The sequence below is a fragment of the Ciconia boyciana genome, chromosome 1 (genome assembly GCF_034638445.1).
Source record: "Ciconia boyciana chromosome 1, ASM3463844v1, whole genome shotgun sequence".
Taxonomy (NCBI): Eukaryota; Metazoa; Chordata; class Aves; order Ciconiiformes; family Ciconiidae; genus Ciconia; species Ciconia boyciana.
Genome location: NC_132934.1, coordinates 65,551,190 through 65,571,646, shown reverse-complemented (window position 1 = coordinate 65,571,646; position 20,457 = coordinate 65,551,190). Strand labels below are relative to the sequence as shown.

Genomic DNA, 20,457 nt, shown 5'->3' with positions numbered 1-20,457 from the left:
AACCCTCAGAAAAGGGTTCAGGCACTGCAATATCCTGTTCTTGGCCACTTCAGAACAGAATCGCTTATTTTTCATATTAACTGTTACTTGTTTCTGGTTTTATCTTGGTGTAAAATTGTAGAAAGAAAGGCTCATCACCCACCCCCCCACTCCCAAGAGAGTAAAGGCAGGCCAGGTTGTCTGTGATTAGCTACATTTCCAGAATCATGAGATTAAACTAGCTCTTCCACCAACAATGCTCTTTTCTCATGGATAAGTGTGAAAGAGAAGCCCAATTTAAAATATTTTCACCAAAGGCATTAATCTGACTTTTCCCCTGCCCTGATTTGACAGATCCTTTATGAAGACCTATTGCTGTAGTGACCAGTTAAAGGGAAGACAAATATTACTATGATGATAGGGAAGGGGATCAGAAGGGAGGAGAAGGGAAAGTATGTTATCACCTCCATTTCCTTTCCATGCTGTTCATACCTCTCCTTTCACTATAGGTCCTGCAGTAGTGTTCTCCTGTTGCAGAGTGGCAAGCTCTACTCAGAAGAGATAACAGCACTTGCAAGCCTCAGCCTGCAAGGGGAAGCTGCGCATTGCCTGTTCCACCATTCGTTATGCAAGCAAAGCAGTACTTTTTGTGCTTAACACAAAATGCACAAGGACCTCCCAAGAAATGAGGTACACATATTTAGAAATAGCCTGAATAATAATGTAAAAAGCCCCTACTCATATATTCACTAGATGCTTCCAGCAAATTGGAAGACTTATGATACTGAAGGCATGAGACATGCCCACCTAAAGCAGCACTGTGCCTCAGGAGAGCTAATGGTCTGATCCAACGCTCACTGGAATTTTTCCACTCACTCTTACAGGCTTTGGATCAATTGCTGGCAAAAGCCTAATCCCCAGTACAGCCAAGACAGCCTTCAGTATCATACAAGCCTTCCCCAAACAGCCAAACACTCACAGCTGTTTCCAAGTGCACTCTCCAATGTGCAAGTACTAGATTTATTCAGCACTGGAAGGGTGGAAGAGGGAATATTCCTTTCTGAGGAGGGAAGGGCAGGGACTGTCACAATTTCGAGCCTAGTCAACTGAGGCTTAGGAACCTAGAGAAATACAGCCAGTCTCCAGCAGATGAATTCTAACAAAATTTCAGCAAATGGGTACATTATTCACGAAGACAAAATTATCTGGAGAAACAAACCCAGAGCTGATGTAAAGCAGCTATTTTAATCAATAAACCTGTAGCAGAAACCATCACCAGAAACCATGCACCAGGCCTATTTAAAACCAGCCATTTACAATTTAAAGGCCAAATAACAATCTGTGCAGCAATTCTGCTGTTTTTTATGACCATTCCCCTTTTTCCCTGCTTAAGCAATGTATTTCTGCAAACTTTCTAATTCAGTCTGACAATAGCTGCCTGTGACCAGGGGAGGGAAAGAGCTTTCAGATCAAACCCATTTCTTCTCATTTTGTGTGTACATCTCTTCAGAACCAAAAGTGGCACCTCTATTGGGATTTATTCATGTATTCGCTGATTGTAATAGAAGAAAATTTTTTGCACATAAAGTATTTTTAAAATAAAGGTGAGGGAACACCCTCATTCAGCACTCTGACACATATCAACGCCTCTGGGACTGGCGAGTCCGCTGCAGCCCCAGCTGCAGACAGTGCCTTGTATCTTACTGGCAGAAAGGCAGAACTGCTTTTTTTCCTGATCCTTCAGCATCTCCTTGGAGGCACACAATAGGAGTTAAAGATAATGCTCAGCCTGGGCATCACTATTTTCTGCCATGGCACTTAATGAAAAATAAAAGCCTAAGAATTACTGAGAGTTTCCCCACACTTCCACTTTGACCCTATACATGCCCAATTCAGAGTGACCTTGAGAGGCTGGAGAAGTGGGCTAGCAGCAACCTAGCAAGTTCAACAAAGGCAAGTGCAAAGTCCTGCACCTCAGGAGGAATAAACCCATGCAACAAGACAGGCTGGGGCCTACCACCTGGAAAACAGCTTTGCAGAAAAGGATACAGGATGTTAGCAGAGCACAAGCTGAATGTCAGTCGGCAGAGTTCCATGCAACAGCGAAAGCCAACGGCATACTGGGCTGTATTTGGAAGAGTGCAGCCATAAGGTAAATGGAAGTGGTTTTTACCCTCTACTCAGTACTTGTGAGACTTGAGAACAAGACGGACATGGACAAACTGGTCTGAGTTCCACAAAGAGCCACAGAGATGGTGAGGGCATATGAGGAAAGACATACGAGGAGCAGCTAAGGGAGCTGTGTTCATTCAGTATGAAGAGAAGGCTCAGGGAAAATCTTATTGGTGCTTTAGCTACCTAATGGAAAGGTATAAAGAAGACAGAACCAGAGTTTTCTTGAAGAAAGAAGAGGAGGAGAAGCAACAGTCACAAGTTGGTATGCGAGAAATTCAGACTGGATATTAGGAAAAACTTTTTCACCGTGAGGATGACCAAACAGGGGAACAGGTTGTACAGAGAGATTATTGAATCTCCAGCTTTGCAGATATTCAAAACTCATCTGGACAAAGCTCTGAACAACTTCATCTAACTGGACGTATTTTGAATGGGGGTTTGGATTAGATGACCTTCAGAGGTCCTTCCCAACCTAAATTTTTCTGCAATTCTGTGAATGTCTTTACAAAGCTTTCTGCTTTTACTATCCCAGCTTTCCTGTCATTCTTTCCTCTCAAATATTTCTTGTAGACAATGGCCATACTGTCTCACACACATGGGAAAATGCTGACCAGCAATGCTCCTTGAATCTATAAAATTACATTCAAGTTATTTATTTCGCAGAAATCCGTTCGGCCATGTCCTGTTAATCTGTAACAATAATGTGGAGAGCCTAATTTTTTCTAATTCTGCTAAAGGTAAAGATCAGTACTTTTTCTAGCATCTCTGTAACTTCCTTCTGCAGCCTCAGTCTCTACCTGCACATAAGCCATTGCCTCGGGCTGTTCACAAGCAGTCCAACATACAGGAATGTAGCTTGGGGCTTCTTATGAAAACAAGGGCAGCTCAGATGTATTCCTTGCTGTGTCTCAGGCACGCCTGTGTCCCTTATATTATTCCATATCTTTTCTCATTACTGCCTAACTTTTTATCGCTTACAATTTCTCTGTCTAAGCTTCGAATGAAGGCTTGGAACACCACAATGCAGATATACCTGAAGTTGTACTGACACCCAGAGGAGTTGCCTGGGAACTGCTGCTTAACAGGGGAATAAAAGATTCTATTGCAAACTCAGATGTAAACCCAAACATGCTTAACCTTGATTTAAAAATGAAGGAGAAGAAGAAGAAGAAGAAGAGAGATGTTCTAACACACTCATCTTGAAAAAGATAGTTCTACCTCGGAATCAAGGTCAAAACACGACCTAAGAAAGCTGGCTTGTTATTTCCTTGAAAAAGAAGGTATTTCCAAATGACTAGCAGGATCACTGTAGGGTGATCATGGGTTGTTTGTTGGGGGTTTTTTTAATACTTGGCCTCTCTTTCTCTTATCACCACATGTCACCAAAATATCCCAGGGGAATGTAAAACATACATTTTGAAGAGGGCCTGATTCAAGCTTCTTTGAAATGCTATTCTTCCATTTCCAGATTTGAATTAAATCTTCAAAATCCTCACTGACCTGTCAATTACTTGACGAATTTGGGGAGCAAAAGGCAAAGGAAAGGCAGTATCTGATGTGGCTCTAACGCTAAAAGAAATAAAGCAAGATCTAGCCACACCTTGTAATACTTTGGCAAGACAAGAGACTGGATGTCAAAGGACTGGATGCTGTTCGAAACAGCTCTTTATTAAGAAGACCTGGGACAGGCACTAAAGGGGCTGGCTTTACACACTGCCTTAACATCCTATGTGAAAAACAAAAAAAGATGTTAGGTGCAATCAGGTAACAAATCATCTGGCCTCTTTCCTCAACGATGGATCTGTGTACTTTCACTTTTTCCAGAAAAAGATTAACCCAGAGATCATTTTGCTATGACTTTAACTTTTTATTTAACTCAGAGAAAGGAATGATTTTGGTAACCACAAAGCCATGACAGCAAGCACATCAGGTATACTCTGATTCAGAAGTCACATCCCCACTTGGCCCCCAGGCTCGATGGAGATGAAGCACATCAGCTGCTTGGTATCTCAAGACAGCACCCAAATAATCTTAGGCCAGTTTGGGTTTCTAAACCATCTAGAAGCTACCCTAAGTGGTGTGTTTGTTACCACAAAGCAAACCAGTGACTCCTGATAAATAGCCTTTAGTGGTTTTGGGAGAAGAGAGACTGAAACGCAGGAATCCCTCAGGTACAGATTCTTGCAATTATGTTCATAAATATGTGGCCTGATTTTCACAAGTGCTAAGCACTAAGCAACCCGTGCTTGCTTGCCATCTTTAAAAAAAAAAGAAAAATCACCTCAGTTAATGTGCATAACACACAGGTCCTAGGCAGAGCAGAGTTGCTGAGCCCTTTACACTCCTGCTAGAGAGTAATTAATGGAGAATAAAACTTGTAATGGGAGTTTCAGATACGGTTTTGTGCTGCACTTTTAGACACCTGGCACAGAAACAAGAATCTAGGAATTGGGGTTACATTGCTTTCAAACCACCTCTGGCTCTCTGGTTTCAGCTCTTGGCATAATTTAGCCAGGTCCATCTGTCTCTGCTTGCCCATGGGCATCAACACTGCCAGGAACCTCAGCAAGGCTATGTGTTACGGCCCCGCTCCTCATGTATTGCCCTCCCATGCACACACCTCTGTGCCAGAACTGCTAAACGCTCACTCAGTGTCAGCTACTGAGACAAAGCTGTGGGTTTTCGTGCTCCTTTCCCAGTGCAGAGGAGCAGCATGCAAGCAAGGACAAATTTTCTCCCTCCCCATTTGAATGCTTTTAAGCTTTCAGAAGTTTCTCCTCTCACCTGAGAAATCCTTTGGCAGGCATTTTAAGAAGAGACAGCACCTTCTACGCCCTGACATATAAGTCCGCAGCCATGGGAGTAGGACAGGCACCCTAGACATGGAAGGGCAAGGGCAGCTCCCTGCAGAGCAGCCACGCCAAGACACACAGCCTGGGGAACGTGGTCCCTGTCCCTCAGCAGTTCCCAGGTGAACCAGAGAACCTCTCCCCAGCCCAAGCACACTAAACCCAGCCCACATTCACAGGAGGCTGTTTCAAGCAACATTTTCCAGAAGAAATAAACCTCTTTCATGCACATCTCCACCAAGCAAAAACAGCTCACCAATATATTTTTCAAGCAGCCCTAGTGAAAAACCTCACTTTTCGTTCAAGGAGTCAAGCAAAGGCTCATGTCAAAATATTGCTCCCAGCCTCATCCAAACACACTAAACTTTGTGGGTCTGAAATACTAAATTGCAAACCTCAAAAGATGACCTATTTTCACATGACTATGCTTTGTCTCTAGCTTTTTGTTGCATGGTATTTTGATACTTCCCGGTTTCCAGCCACAGCTGAAGTCTGAACATGCAGATATCTGAAGAATTAGAGAAAGTTAGCAAAGGTTTGACTTTCTGGAGTTTAACACTGTCAACTCAGGTAAAATAGTAGTTCTGTGTGATAGTCTAGAGCAGTTATTTTACCAAACTACATTTCTGTTCTCTTTGCAAGCCTGTTAAACCAGAATTTAGGACTATGAATGGAGTATCAATAAATGCAGTCTGAATGAATATTATGAGATGTCCTAGTGTGAAAGCTTGGACACACTATGTATTCTGTGTGTTACATATGTACGGGACTGTGTTTCGTACCCATGCCCTGAAGCTTATTAGTTTTGGCTTTGATAAGAGAGCTTGGTACTGAGTGAGAGCACATTGAGAACCAGTCTCCTCTCTGAGCAGATGGCAGCTCCTTATGGCAGGGACAGAGCACATGGACACAGGCTTGCTATTCCTGTGCAATGCTCAGAAAACTAGGACCGGGATTTTTTTTTTTTTGTCCTACTTCAATGCTTACAAATAAGTAACAAGTACACACAAATACAGACACACATATTACCTAAAACTATAAATTTCTTTCTTTTCCAGATTTTATTGGACTGGAAGCCTCCTGTACTGGAGGATATTCACCCTATGTTTATAACAGTGCTTAAAGCAAGCCCAGAAGAAGGGTTTCAATCATCCTATATCCACTAACAAACCCAGCTAGCCCTTCTTCCAGTGCCTTCAATGTCACTGAGGGCCATGGGTCTGCTATTTCCGCTCCATAAAGCTGAAGAGAGGAATATTCACATTTTACAGTGGCACCATCGGCTCCACTCTCTCCTCTACCCTTCTCTTGGACAAGTGCAGTTACCACATGCCTGACGCTTGCAGGAAAGCAGTAGGCCCTAAAGATCAAATTATCAGATGTCATTTTCTTTTACCCAGCCAAACGGAAAACAAGGGTACAAGAACTGACTGTCTTGATATGTTTCCCTGCCTTCTTTGCTGCAGAGCTGCTTTACTTCTCAGCACAGATTCTGCTTCTCAATCCAGGGGCTAAAGTAAGCAAGCAAGGATGGAAGCAAAGGGGAAAAAAGGAAAAATGAAGAGTTGTAACAAGAAAAGAAAAAAAAAAAAGAACTATTACTTCTGCCTTGGCTATCAGCCAGAGAGTGGAAAGCAGATTTATAGCTGTTATGGTAAACAACTGAAAGAAAACCAAGGCACCCCGCCACCTGTACTCTGTCAACATCAATTTCATCCTTTAAACACACTCCAACAAAACAACTTACATTCCACTTGGAAAACTCTTTTTCATCCCCTTATCTACTGGAACTATACAGAAAGCATTTTCAAGCTAGGTGTTAGTTGACTTTTTCAGCATCAAGGTGGGTAGGTCCCTTTGTCAAGCACACGTGTATTCTATTGCTTGAAATCACCCCAAGGAGAGGAGGAGAGCTGGACTGCTTGCATTTCCCTTTTGGAAAGCAGGATGCCAGTCAAGAAGCAAGATCTCTCTAAAGAAGCCAATTTGTAGTCTCATGGTGTGTGGGAGTGTTTTGCATGTCACTGTCTGCCAAAATAATTTGTCAGCAGGGTGAATTTCCTCAGCTGTGCATCAGGTGTTGAGATGCTACAAAAATCATTAAGAGCCTTCATTTTGAGGGCTTAGGGGCAGGTGGGTGGGAAAAGAGGAAACTAAAATCGCACCCAATCCACTCCGGGAGCTACATTCTGAATAATAAAATTATTTGGTAATAAGTACTGATGAGAAAAAAAAACATCCTACAGGATGCAGTACAGGATGTACTCTATTTCCGCCACATATTGAAGGGGCAGAAACACAAACCCACCTCATCAGATGTGCCTACTGTTGTTAACACCCCTTAACAATTCAGCACCTCAACAGCAAAGGCTGGGGACTTAACTCTGGAAGAAAACAAACACTATTTGCATTGCAGTCACATACACAAATAAGGCCATACACATGCAAATCTAAACCAAATTCTGATTTCTTCCTTTTCCAATTATGGTTAACAAGAGCAGAAGCAAAAGACAATGTCTTAACGCTCAGTATTACTGGGAAAGGAGTTGCCAGAAGGATGTGTAAGTACCAAATACTAATGACTGTTGCAGAAATTTTAATAAGTAAAACCCATGATTTTTCTACACCCTTATCTCTGTAGATAAGGCCAGGCTTGGGCAGTAGTGACATAAAAATTCTACTAATTAACAGGGGAAGAGGTGATTAAATAAGGTTTTCCATGTATTCAGTCACTTAAAGGCAACAGCAGAAGTTGCTGAAAGTACATGTTAAACAGTTTCCAGAACCATCTGATTCTCGTTGTTTGCAAAGATCCCTCAGGTCTGGTGGGTGCAACCACCGTAGAGCCGTGGCTCATGCCCTGACATAGCAGGGACTGTATGTGGTAACACATCCCCTAGTCCTGCTTCCATATCTTCAGACATCAGAGCAACATGCCAGGATCTTCCCATGCCCAGAACCATCCTTGAGATGGTACCAACTTGGCTGAAGTAACGCAAAGCCTCTTGAATCCTGAGATGAGAATGTCTGTTCTCATGTTTACCTCACCTACACAGTCTGTACATGATACACTCAGGATATACCAAAAACATCTCATGCAGGCCAATCTTCGAAAAGATATTTCGGTGTCAACATTCCTCTACATCCCCTGTGATTTTAGCATTGTTTTCCTCTCTAAACTGTATTCCATTTTTCTGCAGTTGAGTCAAGGTGTGTCTACTGATCAGACACGTCCAGGAGTCCCTTCTCCTGGCTATGACCGGGATGAATATCACTAGAACTAGAGACATTGCTTGGGGAAAGTGGACATGGATTAAGTGACAATGAGGAAGAGGCTCAAAACTAACTTGTGAATTAATGTTTGTCCAGGTAAAAGTCTTATTTCCAGTTTCATGACAAATCATTTGACAAATGCATATATATTCTGTATCTACAGCTGTACTTGAGGTTGCTGTATAAGCAGCTCCAGAAGAAAAAAGAAAACTTCTTCTAGAAAAATTGTGAAAGCTGGACACTCAAATTAGCTTCCGAATAGTAACAGATACCAGCAGCAGTAGCTGTCCTTAAAGAAACTTTTGAAATCCCACAGGCTGCAAAGCAGCACTGGCCACTAAACAGGATTTTTCTTTGCTGTCAATCTGGAAAGAGTACAAATTTCACTGGGAAGTATTTCTGTCTGCAGTGCTACGGTCTCCAGATTGTTCTTGTATTCAATGACTGTACCACAAAATAAAAATAACTATCCTGTTTTTGAGTAGCTCTGTACTGAACTGACTATATGGAGAAAAAAAGAGATTCAAACTATTTCTGGAAGGGTTTGATTTTAAAAACATAGGGATCTCACAGAGAAAACACGCTCCTTTTTGTCAGCCAAATTCCACCATTTTTAAGAGCCTTCCTATTGTTTGCCAGGCTGAAATTTTTTTCTGGATGGCAAGAAATGAAGCTTCAAGACAAATTATTCAAGCAATGCCAAAATTCTGCTGGATTTTCATTGTTACATCAGAAATTTTTAAGGGAATGAGAAAGGGCAGAATTATATCTTTTCAGAACTGCAGACACATATCTTCAAGGTAGAATTCCAAAGGAAACCAATAATTATTCCTTTTTTTCCCCACTGAAAATCTCCAAAAACAATGAAGGCGGCTAAAATACTGAAGTATATGGAGAGAATTAATATTCACAACAGGAACATAAAGTACATGAAATTCATTATTGACCACATCTGGGCACTAGAGTGTAAAAAAAAATAACAGGTGCCTTCTTTGTCAAGAAAGTCTCCGGAAATGGGGGTAGGGGAAGATTTACAGCAGCAACTGAAGAAAAGATTTCCTAATGGTGGATAAATTGTAGCTTCTATATGGAATGTGCACAAGATTTTAAGTATTGTGACTGCATCATGCTGACAATAGTGAGAGCTTTCAAAATACAGGACCAGACCCCATACTGAGATGCATCACTTTTTCCGACTCAGTCTCACTCAGGGAACTTGCTTTCCCTCAAACCAATTTCTTATCCATGTGCTATATTCTTTATATATAATTTTTTTTGCTTTCTTCAAAGGACTTTCCCTATTTAACCCATGTTTACCTTTCCCTGAATCATTCTTAGTTCTCTTTACATCACTTTTCCTCTTCTATGAGTCCACATCTTTCCTTTCACTAATGCCCCCTCCTTTGTAATATAACTTTCCTAGCGAGAGGTGGAGAACTGCTTTAGACAAACCTTTCTCATTCTCCACTTCAAGGTAATAAGGCAGTGCCTTACAAGCTATTTGTAAAAGCATCTAAGAGAACAGAAGAGAAAGAAAAGGGAGAGTCAAGCATAAACAGACACCACATTTTGTTATGCTCTAATTCTATTATAAGGACTACACAGGAGTGTACAGTGAAGGTGAGATTGTGATTTATGCCTTCACTCAAATAAGATTTGTTTGAAAGCAATTAGTGCTCATGGAGTCCCCCTGGGATTTTAAACAATGGAAAGTAATTTGTACAGGTGTACGAATAGCTGGTTAAAGCATATGCACTTCATTCTTGTGGCTTAATCTTATAAATGCAGCTTAAACTAAATCTGAACCAGAAAACGAATTCAGATTTTGCTATCAAAACACACCAAGGCAGACTACTCTGCCTATTTAAGAGCTGAGGCTGAGTTTCCCAATGCAAAAGTTTTGGGGAAACACTTGAATTTTTCAAGTCTTCACCAACCTTCAAAATCTTAAAGGTTCACTATCACTAGGGAGCTCCTGCCTAGCATGTTCAAATCCTAAGAGTGACCTCTATATTTTCTTAACTTTCACTAGATGAGCATTCCTTCTCCTTTCTACATGCAAACTTGCATCCCTGCTCTTCTCACCTTGGACCACACAAAGATTTCTCTTTAAAAAAAACCAAAACCAAACCACCTTGTAACCTCTCTACTGTCACACTGATTTCCTGGGCAATGATCTGATTCTTGTGGCTGAGTTAAAACACTTGGCATTCAGCCTTTTTCTTCTTCCCTCTCAGGAACTAGGTTATTATTGCCTCATAAAGCAGTGCCTGGGTGGTATTACTACCTAATTAATGTCTATTTAGTGTAAAGGGCTGCAGCCACCTTCCAGCCCCTACATGTGTTTTTTCTTCCTCTCCCTGACAGGACCAGATGGCATTCTGGCCAACCTTCACCCACCCTTCACAAGCCATGCATTCAATTCAGACAATGCACCTAGCAGCTTTGGAAACACATTACCATCACAGCTGGACAGATGCTAGAAGAGTGCCCCAAACAATGGGAAAATTAATGACTTCAATTAAAAGATGTAGATTAAACCTCTACCAAGGTATTAGTCACCCTTTCATTTTTGTATGGTGTTGTGGTTTTTATTTAATTTTCCAGCTCTCATCACATAACAGAGCGACAAACACATAACTAGGAAGAGAAATACATGGCCAACAATGAATGCTTACAGCAGGCTATGAGGGAATGGTCGTCCCCATCTCACGGCACCATTTGATCATAGGATAAATCAGGATGATGAACCCACTCATGTTCAAAGGAAGAGTCCAATTACATGTTTCAGTGGAGTCAGCCCAGAATACTTAGCTTTTTTCAAGATCAAGCATCAGTAGTCCAAGTAATCGTCTTGCCATTGTTTTTTGTATGCACCGTTCACACTAATTTGATGTTCCTATTAAGCTATGATCTGCCCCAGCTCCTGGTTACTGCATCAAGACTCTGTTTCATGTCCTGGCCACTCCACAGATCGGTCACACATTAAAGAGCAACCAGAAAGGGAGCAAAACATGAAATACCATCAATCAAAAGCCACCTGAAAATTAACTAACATGAAGCTCACTTAATTAAAACCAAAAGCATAAATAATTTTCTCTCAGAAAGACCCCTGCCTCAAAACCATTACAGTCAAATTACTCTTTACCCCAACAGCTTGTGATCAAAAGCAATACTAAACATCATAATTATTTTTAGATCACATATTCTCTTCTATACTTTCATTGATTGAAATAATTTAAGGGATCTCTCTATTTGCATACTTTGTCTTTTTAGCTACGCTCCTCACTTCTCAGAAATAATTACTTCATCTTAAAGAGGTTATATATATATATATGTACACACACACACACACATATATATGTGTATATATAGCGATGCCAGAGACACTCTAAGTAGCCTGCAGCCATACTATGACCAGCTGTGGTCTAATCTGCTCCTAACATCTGAGGAGGGTCACTTGCAACCCCTGTTTGGGAGAAAAATGACCATTGAGAAAACAGCCCCCGTAGGTCAGCTGATGACACTTTCTCTCACAGCAAGTCCCCTGTCACTTGCCCTAGTGATAGGCTATAGGATATTGTACTTTGAGCTGGAAGTGCTGTACAGTATTTCAGACTAGATGCAAAACACTGCACACTGATGACTCTTCAAAGATCCACAAGAACTCCATGTACAGGAGGAATTGTCCCCTCTATGCTCTGCCGTACTCCTTTTTGAGAATTTTGCTAAAATCCTTTCCACAAGGTCTATTTGAAAAATAATTTCTGAAGGGAAAAACCTCTGTAAAGAACCTGTGAGCTACTTCAGCTGCCAAAATATAATAGTGCTTTCTAAGTTTTCCTTTAAAGTGCCAGGTTAGAAAGATTTTTTAGTTTGCAAAGTCAAGCACCCAAAAGCTTGGAAATGCCAGAGCTCATGACATCTGAGCATCATACTCCAGCCCTGCATCAGCTTGTAATTAATTAAAACTCCAGATTCTGGAGAGAAACAGGTATAGACTCTTTCCCCCATGCCCCTAACCTGTCTCACTCACCTCTTACCTATCTGCACCCCATGTCTTCCTCCTTTTCATTATTCCCATTCTGATTTCCCAGACATCTGTACGTCCCCTGTGCTCCTAATTGCCTGCTCCCATCCCCTAACCCTGCTCCCCAGGTTCCTGCACACACTCCCTTTTTGCTTCTACTCCTTTGGCTCTTGCAACCTCTTTTCCCTGTTCCTCCATACACCTTTTCCTGACCCATCTCCATTTGACCATGAGTGGTGCTTCCCTTTACTCCTTACTACTGGTGAGCAGCACAGCCCCGCTTCCCTCAGCCCGGTGGGCAGGCCTGCAACCAGGATTAAGCACAGAGGGGCATAACTCCTCCGTGAGCATGTGCAGACAGAAACTCTTGAAAGCAAAGCTCTTGAATCTCAGGTGTCTCCAAAGTGCATGACCAACCTCATCAGCAGGGAAAACTCAGGGGTACTTTTCTCAAGACAGCAAAAGGCAACTCCCTCGTATTATGGTGACATTTTTTAAATGTCAAGCCTCCAAAACTTCATTCCAATGAAGTTCATTCCACTGCCACTACTAAAACATCTTGGGAAACAACTGCTGAATTTATTTATTTTAAAGAAGGTAATTTAAAGCAGCACATTTCCCACAAATCTTGTCTTCAGAAACAACTGACTTTTTTGTTAAAGTTTTAACTAAAAGAAAAAGAGAAAGAATCAGTCAAAGACTGAGTCTTACCATGAAAAATTAAGTCAAAACAATTAAAGTTTAGAGAAGCTATAAAGAAAACAATTCCTTACAGCAGGCAGTGACAGGTACACTTTACTCTGGGCAGTGCTACTGACTTTGCTTGTAATAAATCTACCAACCATAATTTTTCCCGCTAAGCAAACATTTCCAGTCACGCTGATGTAAACAAAATCATTCCTCTTATCAATTAGAAGTTAGTCCACATGTTGTAAACATCTCTCCACACTGCCTAAAAGTGTCTAAGCATCATTTTTCTCCCAGCTTTGCCAGCTCCAAATTTCAAGCCCTGCCATTCCAGTCTGTGAAAAACTGAACCTGAATTCACCATCCTTCACATTGCAAAGAGCATAAAAACAAGAACTGATACAGAATCCCTCAGGGTAATGGGAGAAAACCAGGTGAGTGTCTCCTGGCAGTGCTACCCAGATCACCCTTCCTTACCATGACATCTCCTCCTCCTGCCAGCAGTTTCCAGTTTGCTGCAAAGTTTCCAGTTTGTAGCCACAAGGCTATGCAGCTTCCCGTCCACACTGCATCTGCCCTGGAGCTGTACTCAGCAGGCACCTTGCGGCCCCATTCCACACACATCCAAGACAGAAAGACAAACTGAAACAAGGACCACTTGGTCACTATTTCTAATTTTTCTATACTAAGTTTTAAAACCCATCCATAGGGATCTAGGTACACTAGAACTAGAAACATAAAGCAGAAGTGATGTACACAATTATACACTATCTACCTGGGGGGAAAAAACAACTCCAAAACACTAGAATTTTTCAAAGCCAGCAACAGAGTTCAGACAGGTGCTTCCCATCTAAACTTTGGTAGCGATTATATGGATCTACTGCTGGTTTTGAAAATCTAAAGCAAAAGGACCAAAAAGCTGAGAACCACTTCTAAAATAGGCAAGAAGAATAAGAGATGCTCTTGTGGGGGAATTATCAGCAACAAAACCACTGTTTAGTCATCCTACACCAACAATGGTATCCCTGGTTCAAGATTATATGAAAGCTATTGCCTACGTCTTTGAAAGTAAGCAGCGACTGTAGAGGTTTCTGCTTTGTCTCATTGCATCAGAGCTACCTTAAAAGGCGAGTGCTTCGGTCTTTCTCATAATCAGTTGCCATGAAGGTTCCCTTAGCTGGAACTTCAGGCATCCAAAATAATGTATTGACTTTTGGAAACTCGGATCTAGGTTTATTAAGAGTGCAGGGTGCCACAGAGAAAAAAAAACAAAGGCAAGAACATATAATAATGGAGAAAGAGGAAGAAACAGAAGGAAGGAGCAAAAGAGAAGAAGCAGAAGGACTTCTGTAATTTCAAAACGTCAGCGCAATTCATCAAGCTTAAAGGAGCCACTAGGAGTTGTCTGTGGTGACGGTGACAGTGCATCATCAAGCAGAGAAATGCAGAGGGCTCTTACTGCAGCATACGTGTCTGGCTGGCGTCCTTTTGTTTGTCAGGTACCTCGTAGTGTGGGGAAATCTTGCCGAGGCCGCTGTCGCTCAGCATCCTCTTTCGAACCGCAGGGTTCCACCGATCTGATATTCTAGGGAGGGAAGAAGGAACAGAAAGGCATTCACCCCTCAAAAATTACCTCGCGTGCTCCACTTTGAAGCTGTCTTAACGCTTACTGGTTCCCAGCATTTTTCAGCCCATAGCAAGCTAAAATAGCTTAATTCACTACGGGTACAAGACTGTTCCTAAAGATGAACAGGAGCATTTCTGGTCTGCCCAGAGAATGAGAAGAAACAGAGACACTTCACCATCATTCTTAGGCACAAAGGGCTTCAGGGCCTTCTACAGTGGCATCAGAGCCCTGACCATGCAGAGAAGGGGTTTGTAACTTGATCGATACAGCTTTATGGTGGGGCAGATACAGTCAGGGGGTGTGAGGAGGTTGAAAGGTGCTGAAGCCCTTTAGTCCTGCTGTGTGCTCCAGGATGCCTAATGGAGTGGATGTTATTCCACTCTCCTTCTGTCATTACCATGGCTGCATCTGATCCTGTCCCCAGCTCCCCACCTAAGATTTGCCCTCCCATATCTCCCAATCCTTCAGAAAAGGGGACCAGAAAAGAGATGCCCAACTCTAATACGGCTGCTGAAAGCCGGATCCCAGCACCACTCACCCAGAGGCCTGCTCCACTACCAGATCAGGCATTCCTGGTGGCGTCCCCACCTGCTGTGACATTACCAGCTCTGGGTCCAGAATAAAAATCTCGTCCTGCGAAATTTCCGTCACAAAGTGCAAATGTTCCTGTTGGAGTGATACAAGGAACAAATAATGAACCTGCAGCATCACTGGTCTCTCAGAGCACCCAACTGGCTATAGAAAAGCTGGGTGCACATCAAGGTCTCTGAAGACCGTTCATGGGACTCTGTGTATTTATTTAAGTGCACACACATACACACACACTAAAACCAATGCCACTGAAGTCACCAATAAATACTTCATCAATTTCAATCCAAACAAGACTCCCAACCAGCAAGCTTCACACTCACAGCAACATTTAAAGGCTGCTACTCAGTGACTCTATGTCATTCAGCTGAAAACTGGAGGTCTACGCAAAAAGCCGAGGTTTGCATTTCGAAGTGAGGATGAACACCTAAAGTCTGCCCTCCGATGATGACTGACAAATTTTCATTGTTTGGGGGTACTCTCCCAGACCTCCGTTGCTTGTACATTCTGGTTTCACATCTCCGTTACCAAAGCTCTTTCTCAGTCCCTCTTTTTTGTTATTGACACTGAAGGCTCGTTGTCCCTCAAAAAACACTGAGTGTGAGTAGGCCTGTTTACGTAGGCAAATGGGCAGGAAACTTCCCACCGTTTGTGCGCTGAGACAATCACACAGCATTGATCTTTTCCCCGCAGAAACACAGGGCAAAAGAGTAGGAAAGGAAAGATGACCATTTGTACAGAGTCAAGTATTAAAGAAATGCAGAATAAGCCAAACAGAGTCACACTGCCCAGTTTAACCTGTAGCAGCATCTTTTTCATCCTTGCTTTGCAAATGTTGAAGTAGAACTTCATCAAAGCATTTATATGACTGTGGGCAAAGAATTCCCATGGTGACTTCACGCAGACCCTGAACCTGGGACCTCTGAACTAAAGCCACAGCTCCTTCTGCTTGAACTAAACCACCAGCTGCTTTTGCTAGGAACCAGTCATATGTTCATGTGATTGAGAAACAGCTTACACAGTTCTCAGGGGGACCAGATACAAATGACCGCTGTGTGAAATCAACAGTTTGCACTTAATGCTGAGCCACTAATTGGCCTGTTCTGTCTACAAATCAGAAACACCAAAAGCTCTGTAAAATTTTCAAAGTGTCTTTTAGAAAATTTATTCAGATTGTCAAATCTATACCACAGGTCTGAATCCAACAGAGCTACATGCTGTTTTGGGGTTCCTTGGGAATATTTGATACAGCTCTGTCCATAATTCTCAATTTGTAACATCGCCTTAATTTCCATAGCTATTTCATGTCACACACACAGGATCAAGACTTCTGGTGACTAAAAGCATCAGTGAAAAGATAAACTCAAATACTCTGATGCCACACAGATGCCCTTAGCAAGACTTGTAGAGGATGACAAATGTAGAAAATTCTGATCTGTACATCAGACTGGTAGTAAACAGAAGGGCAGATGGTCAGCAGATATAAAACTTCAGTGAAATGATGTGAATTACATCAACTAAAAAATGGCCCAGAATTTTTTCTCTACTTTTCATGAGACATCAGTAGCATTTTAGAATACACAGGAGGAATGGCAGATAATTCATTTTAGGCTGCATTTGACATAGCTTTAAAAAAAATCTATAGAAATGGTAACCAAATAAAGATTTACCTGAGATCTGTCAATGCGGTAAAAACGATCAGCAGAAGTTGCTGCAAGACAGAGAAACAACAGAGCCACAGTGAAGAAAATGGTCTGAGCAGAACTGCATGGACAAGATGGGCTGAGCTAACATCACTACCACGTAAGACAACCTCTGTGTCCGTGAAGTCACAGTGGCTTCACAAGAACATAATGTGATTCATTATGTCCATATTCCTGTCCCATTAAATGGTGAATTTAAAGGTGAGGCTTAACAAAAAAATATTCACTGAAATTACTAACTTGAAATAAATACTAAAAGAACACATTAAATGGATTTCAGGCTTATAAGAAGAATCGATTACATTAAAATATGTGGTAGAAAAAGCTGCATTGTTCCGATGAGAATATAGCAAGCATACAATGAAATTGATGGGTCTAATAGGATTAATTCAAATTTTGAATCTAAAGAACAATAACATGCTTGGGAGCTCTTTGTAAATCAAATGCATGGCCACAGATATTCACCCTGAATTACCAATACGCTCAAGGAAAATTTATGCTACTCATGAAAAACACATGAAAATAGGGGAGATTCACTAAATAAAGCACCTAATATGAATCTTGTCACTTCCAAATAATTTATATTACTAAACCCAGAAGTATTTTATCACCTACAGTGTGCTTCACCAGATGCGATTTTTTTTGTTTCTGTTTTGCATTTAGTTTGGCCAGTGAAATCAGATTCATTCATTCTAGAGTTTTGACACAAGAGCACAGTGATGTAGCAATGTACGTTTTGGCACTGCAAGGGAATATCAAATCCCTAAAGACAAAAACTAAATGCATCTACCCACCCAACTTTCTCCAAAAACCAAACAGATTCTCAGTATGCTTTTTATCAATTTCCCTCACGAGAGACAAGGAAAAGTGATTAGAAATTGCCAAGGAGAAATTGTTTTTGTTCAGAACAATAAAAATTTCAGTCTCCCCATGCTGAAGCTTTTGCAAAAGCAGAGATGCCATCCATTTTAGCTGCTAATTCCAGTGCTCTGCAGCCTGATGTAAAGCCCAGATAAGCCATCTGCTTTGACAAAGTCTGGGTCAAATACAAGTGCAGCCCTCCAGGGAGTTACATGAAGTGCAGTCTCACAGGGAAAGGGAGGTGCGTTTCCATCGCCTAAACGCTACTAGTACCTAAACGCTATAGTAAAGAGAAACCAGAGTGAAGAACGCAGCCTTACCCGCAGCAGCGCGTTGCCACAACCAGCTGCACTCTGAGTCCCGGCAATGCCATGCAGTAAGTGCTGCTCATCACGGCAGAGACACTAATAAACCAAACCTCTAACCACCCTTAGAAGAACATGTCTCATTGGGGTGACAAAGCTACAGCAGACATTTTGATTGCTAGATGAAGGGCTTGTTTCATTTTTCAGAGGGGAAAGGGGGGCACTCGGCTCCTTTTTTACCTACTCAGTGTAACAAGAAGGAACAGTTACCCCTCCATAGTAATACTCTCAGATGCACTATCCTTCACATGCACACCAGAAGCAAGCAGCATGCTAGGCACAAGAGAAGGGAGATGCACTTACCATCTAGGAAGCACCATCTAGGAGAGAGCCTCTGAACAGAAAGTACTCTGGGGAAAGAGCTTTCCTGGTCCTGGATAGGGCAGGGAAATGACACAAAAAATAACAAACTGTTTTTTCTCTAAAAAGGACTATTTTCTAGTCTCTGCTTTTTTCATTTTGCTGTACTGACAGTGGACGCTGTGCAAAACCTACATAACCCAAACCCACTGGATTTGCTTCTCACTGACATCAGAGTTTGACTGTAATATAAAAAAAGAGTAAACTGATACTGTTAGCTTCAGCCACATCTTCAGCTATCCCCTTCCATTCAGCTCAGCAATACCAAAAAGCTTTGCATCAAAACCAGCTCTCTCAGCTGTCTACAGCCCCCCTTATTTGTGGGGACACAGGAACAGAGAGAGGTAAAAAAGGTCCAAGATACACATCAGTATCAAACAACAGCCATGAACTCTAATTACTATGTGTGTTTCTTGTGTGCCTGTCACCTTCCTTTATTCTAGCTCAGTATTTTTTACACTCTTTCCCTCCTCTACCGTTCTGCCACTCAAAGCATTTGCCCGCTTTGCCTGTCTCTGATGTGTTCCAAATGCCCATCAGGGTAAAAAAAGTGTTATCCTCTGCACCCAGAATACAGAGAGTGCAGACCTGGGCACCACCGCTGGCTAAGCAAACAGACATCCTACGTCAACATGTTCTTGTTCTGGCTAAAAAGGCCTGCTCCTTGACAGACGTTATTTCAGGAACCAAACCAAATGACTGAGGAGCAACCAAGGCCTTCTTCCTGACCTGTACTCGCCAAGAAGGCAAACAGGCTGCTCCTTGCTTTTTCAGCTCTCACTGAGCTGGAGAGGCAAAAGGGATCTCAGAAAGCAGAGGGTGGCCATGGCTCTGCTCCATGCTGCCAGTGGATGGCCAGCCAACTTCCTAAAGCCACTGGGACACAACGTTTAAACACAAATAGATTTGCACAGGACAAAACACAACAGCATGGATCTGGGACACACACCCAAAATTTGTACAGAGCCAGATTCTATGCTTATTTCCATCTTAAGCAGTAAAACCAGCATATCTGAAAATGATGTAAATTCAGGCACATACGAGCTCAAGATTAAACTTTACTCCTCCTTCAGACAACAGACTACAGAGTGGCATACCAAATCACAAGGCAAGAAAAGAAAAAGTAGAAGCAATGAGGAGGAAAGGTACCTTTGAGAAAAGTATTGCTCTGCACAAAAAGCACAGAATGTGAATTAAGTATATGTACATATATTCATAACATGGTCATAGATTGGTGAAAACAGACCAGGATACAACGATATCTCATTTGGACTTTTCAGAATATCACACAGGAGCCCAGCACCTTTCCTGACAGCAGGATGCAGGACAAACACTTTTCGTATTGGGAATTGTACAGTTATATCAGGTCAGTAGTTGTTTGAAGGTCCAACACCAGAAAGTAAAGGCTGGCTGAAAAAGCGAGTTCCAAAAAGAGATTTCAAACAATCATGGGTTTTCAGCCAGAAAAGACAAGAGAGCTGTGAACACTTAACCCCTAGCATAACACAGAAATCCACCACTCCAGTCTGAGCTACAGCAGACCTTTGAGAAAGGCACCCAGCCTAAGTGAGAGACTTCAAGTGACACAAAACCCACCATTCCCTCAGGCAGCGGGCACCATGTGCATAGTTTGAAGGAGGAAAGTGAAGCTGCTTTGCATACAAGAAGAGGAAAAGTGCAGAAACACCAATACAGAGTTAAAATGAAAGTTTACAGTGTATCAAACATGTCCAACACATCTGGAACATTCATGCAGATTCTCAAAGGTTCGTAGTTTCCTATATATTTTCCTCTGCTTTTACTGCCTAGTGTTTATATCATTAAGAAAGCCTAGAAGTAATAGTTGTTTCTCAGCAATTTATCTTACTGTTTTGCAAATCTGACTTATTTCTAAAATACTTCTTATCTGAGTACCCATGTGTGAGAAAAAGTTAAGAAAAAAATAAAGAATATATCAACA

The 20,457-nt window shown here is 41.8% G+C and overlaps 1 protein-coding gene across 4 annotated transcripts in view; it reads right to left on the bottom strand.

The window, feature by feature from the left end:
* Positions 1 to 20,457, bottom strand: part of DGKI (diacylglycerol kinase iota) — a 241,745-nt gene that overhangs the window by 44,000 nt on the left and 177,288 nt on the right. For all 4 annotated transcript variants that reach the window (XM_072872233.1, XM_072872242.1, XM_072872248.1 and 1 more), the window contains 4 exons: positions 18,441 to 18,510; positions 16,879 to 16,919; positions 15,159 to 15,286; positions 14,453 to 14,578 (listed from right to left, as the gene is read on the bottom strand). In XM_072872233.1, coding sequence (XP_072728334.1) covers positions 14,453 to 14,578; positions 15,159 to 15,286; positions 16,879 to 16,919; positions 18,441 to 18,510 — 365 coding nt within the window. The remainder of the gene's footprint in view (positions 1 to 14,452; positions 14,579 to 15,158; positions 15,287 to 16,878; positions 16,920 to 18,440; positions 18,511 to 20,457) is intronic.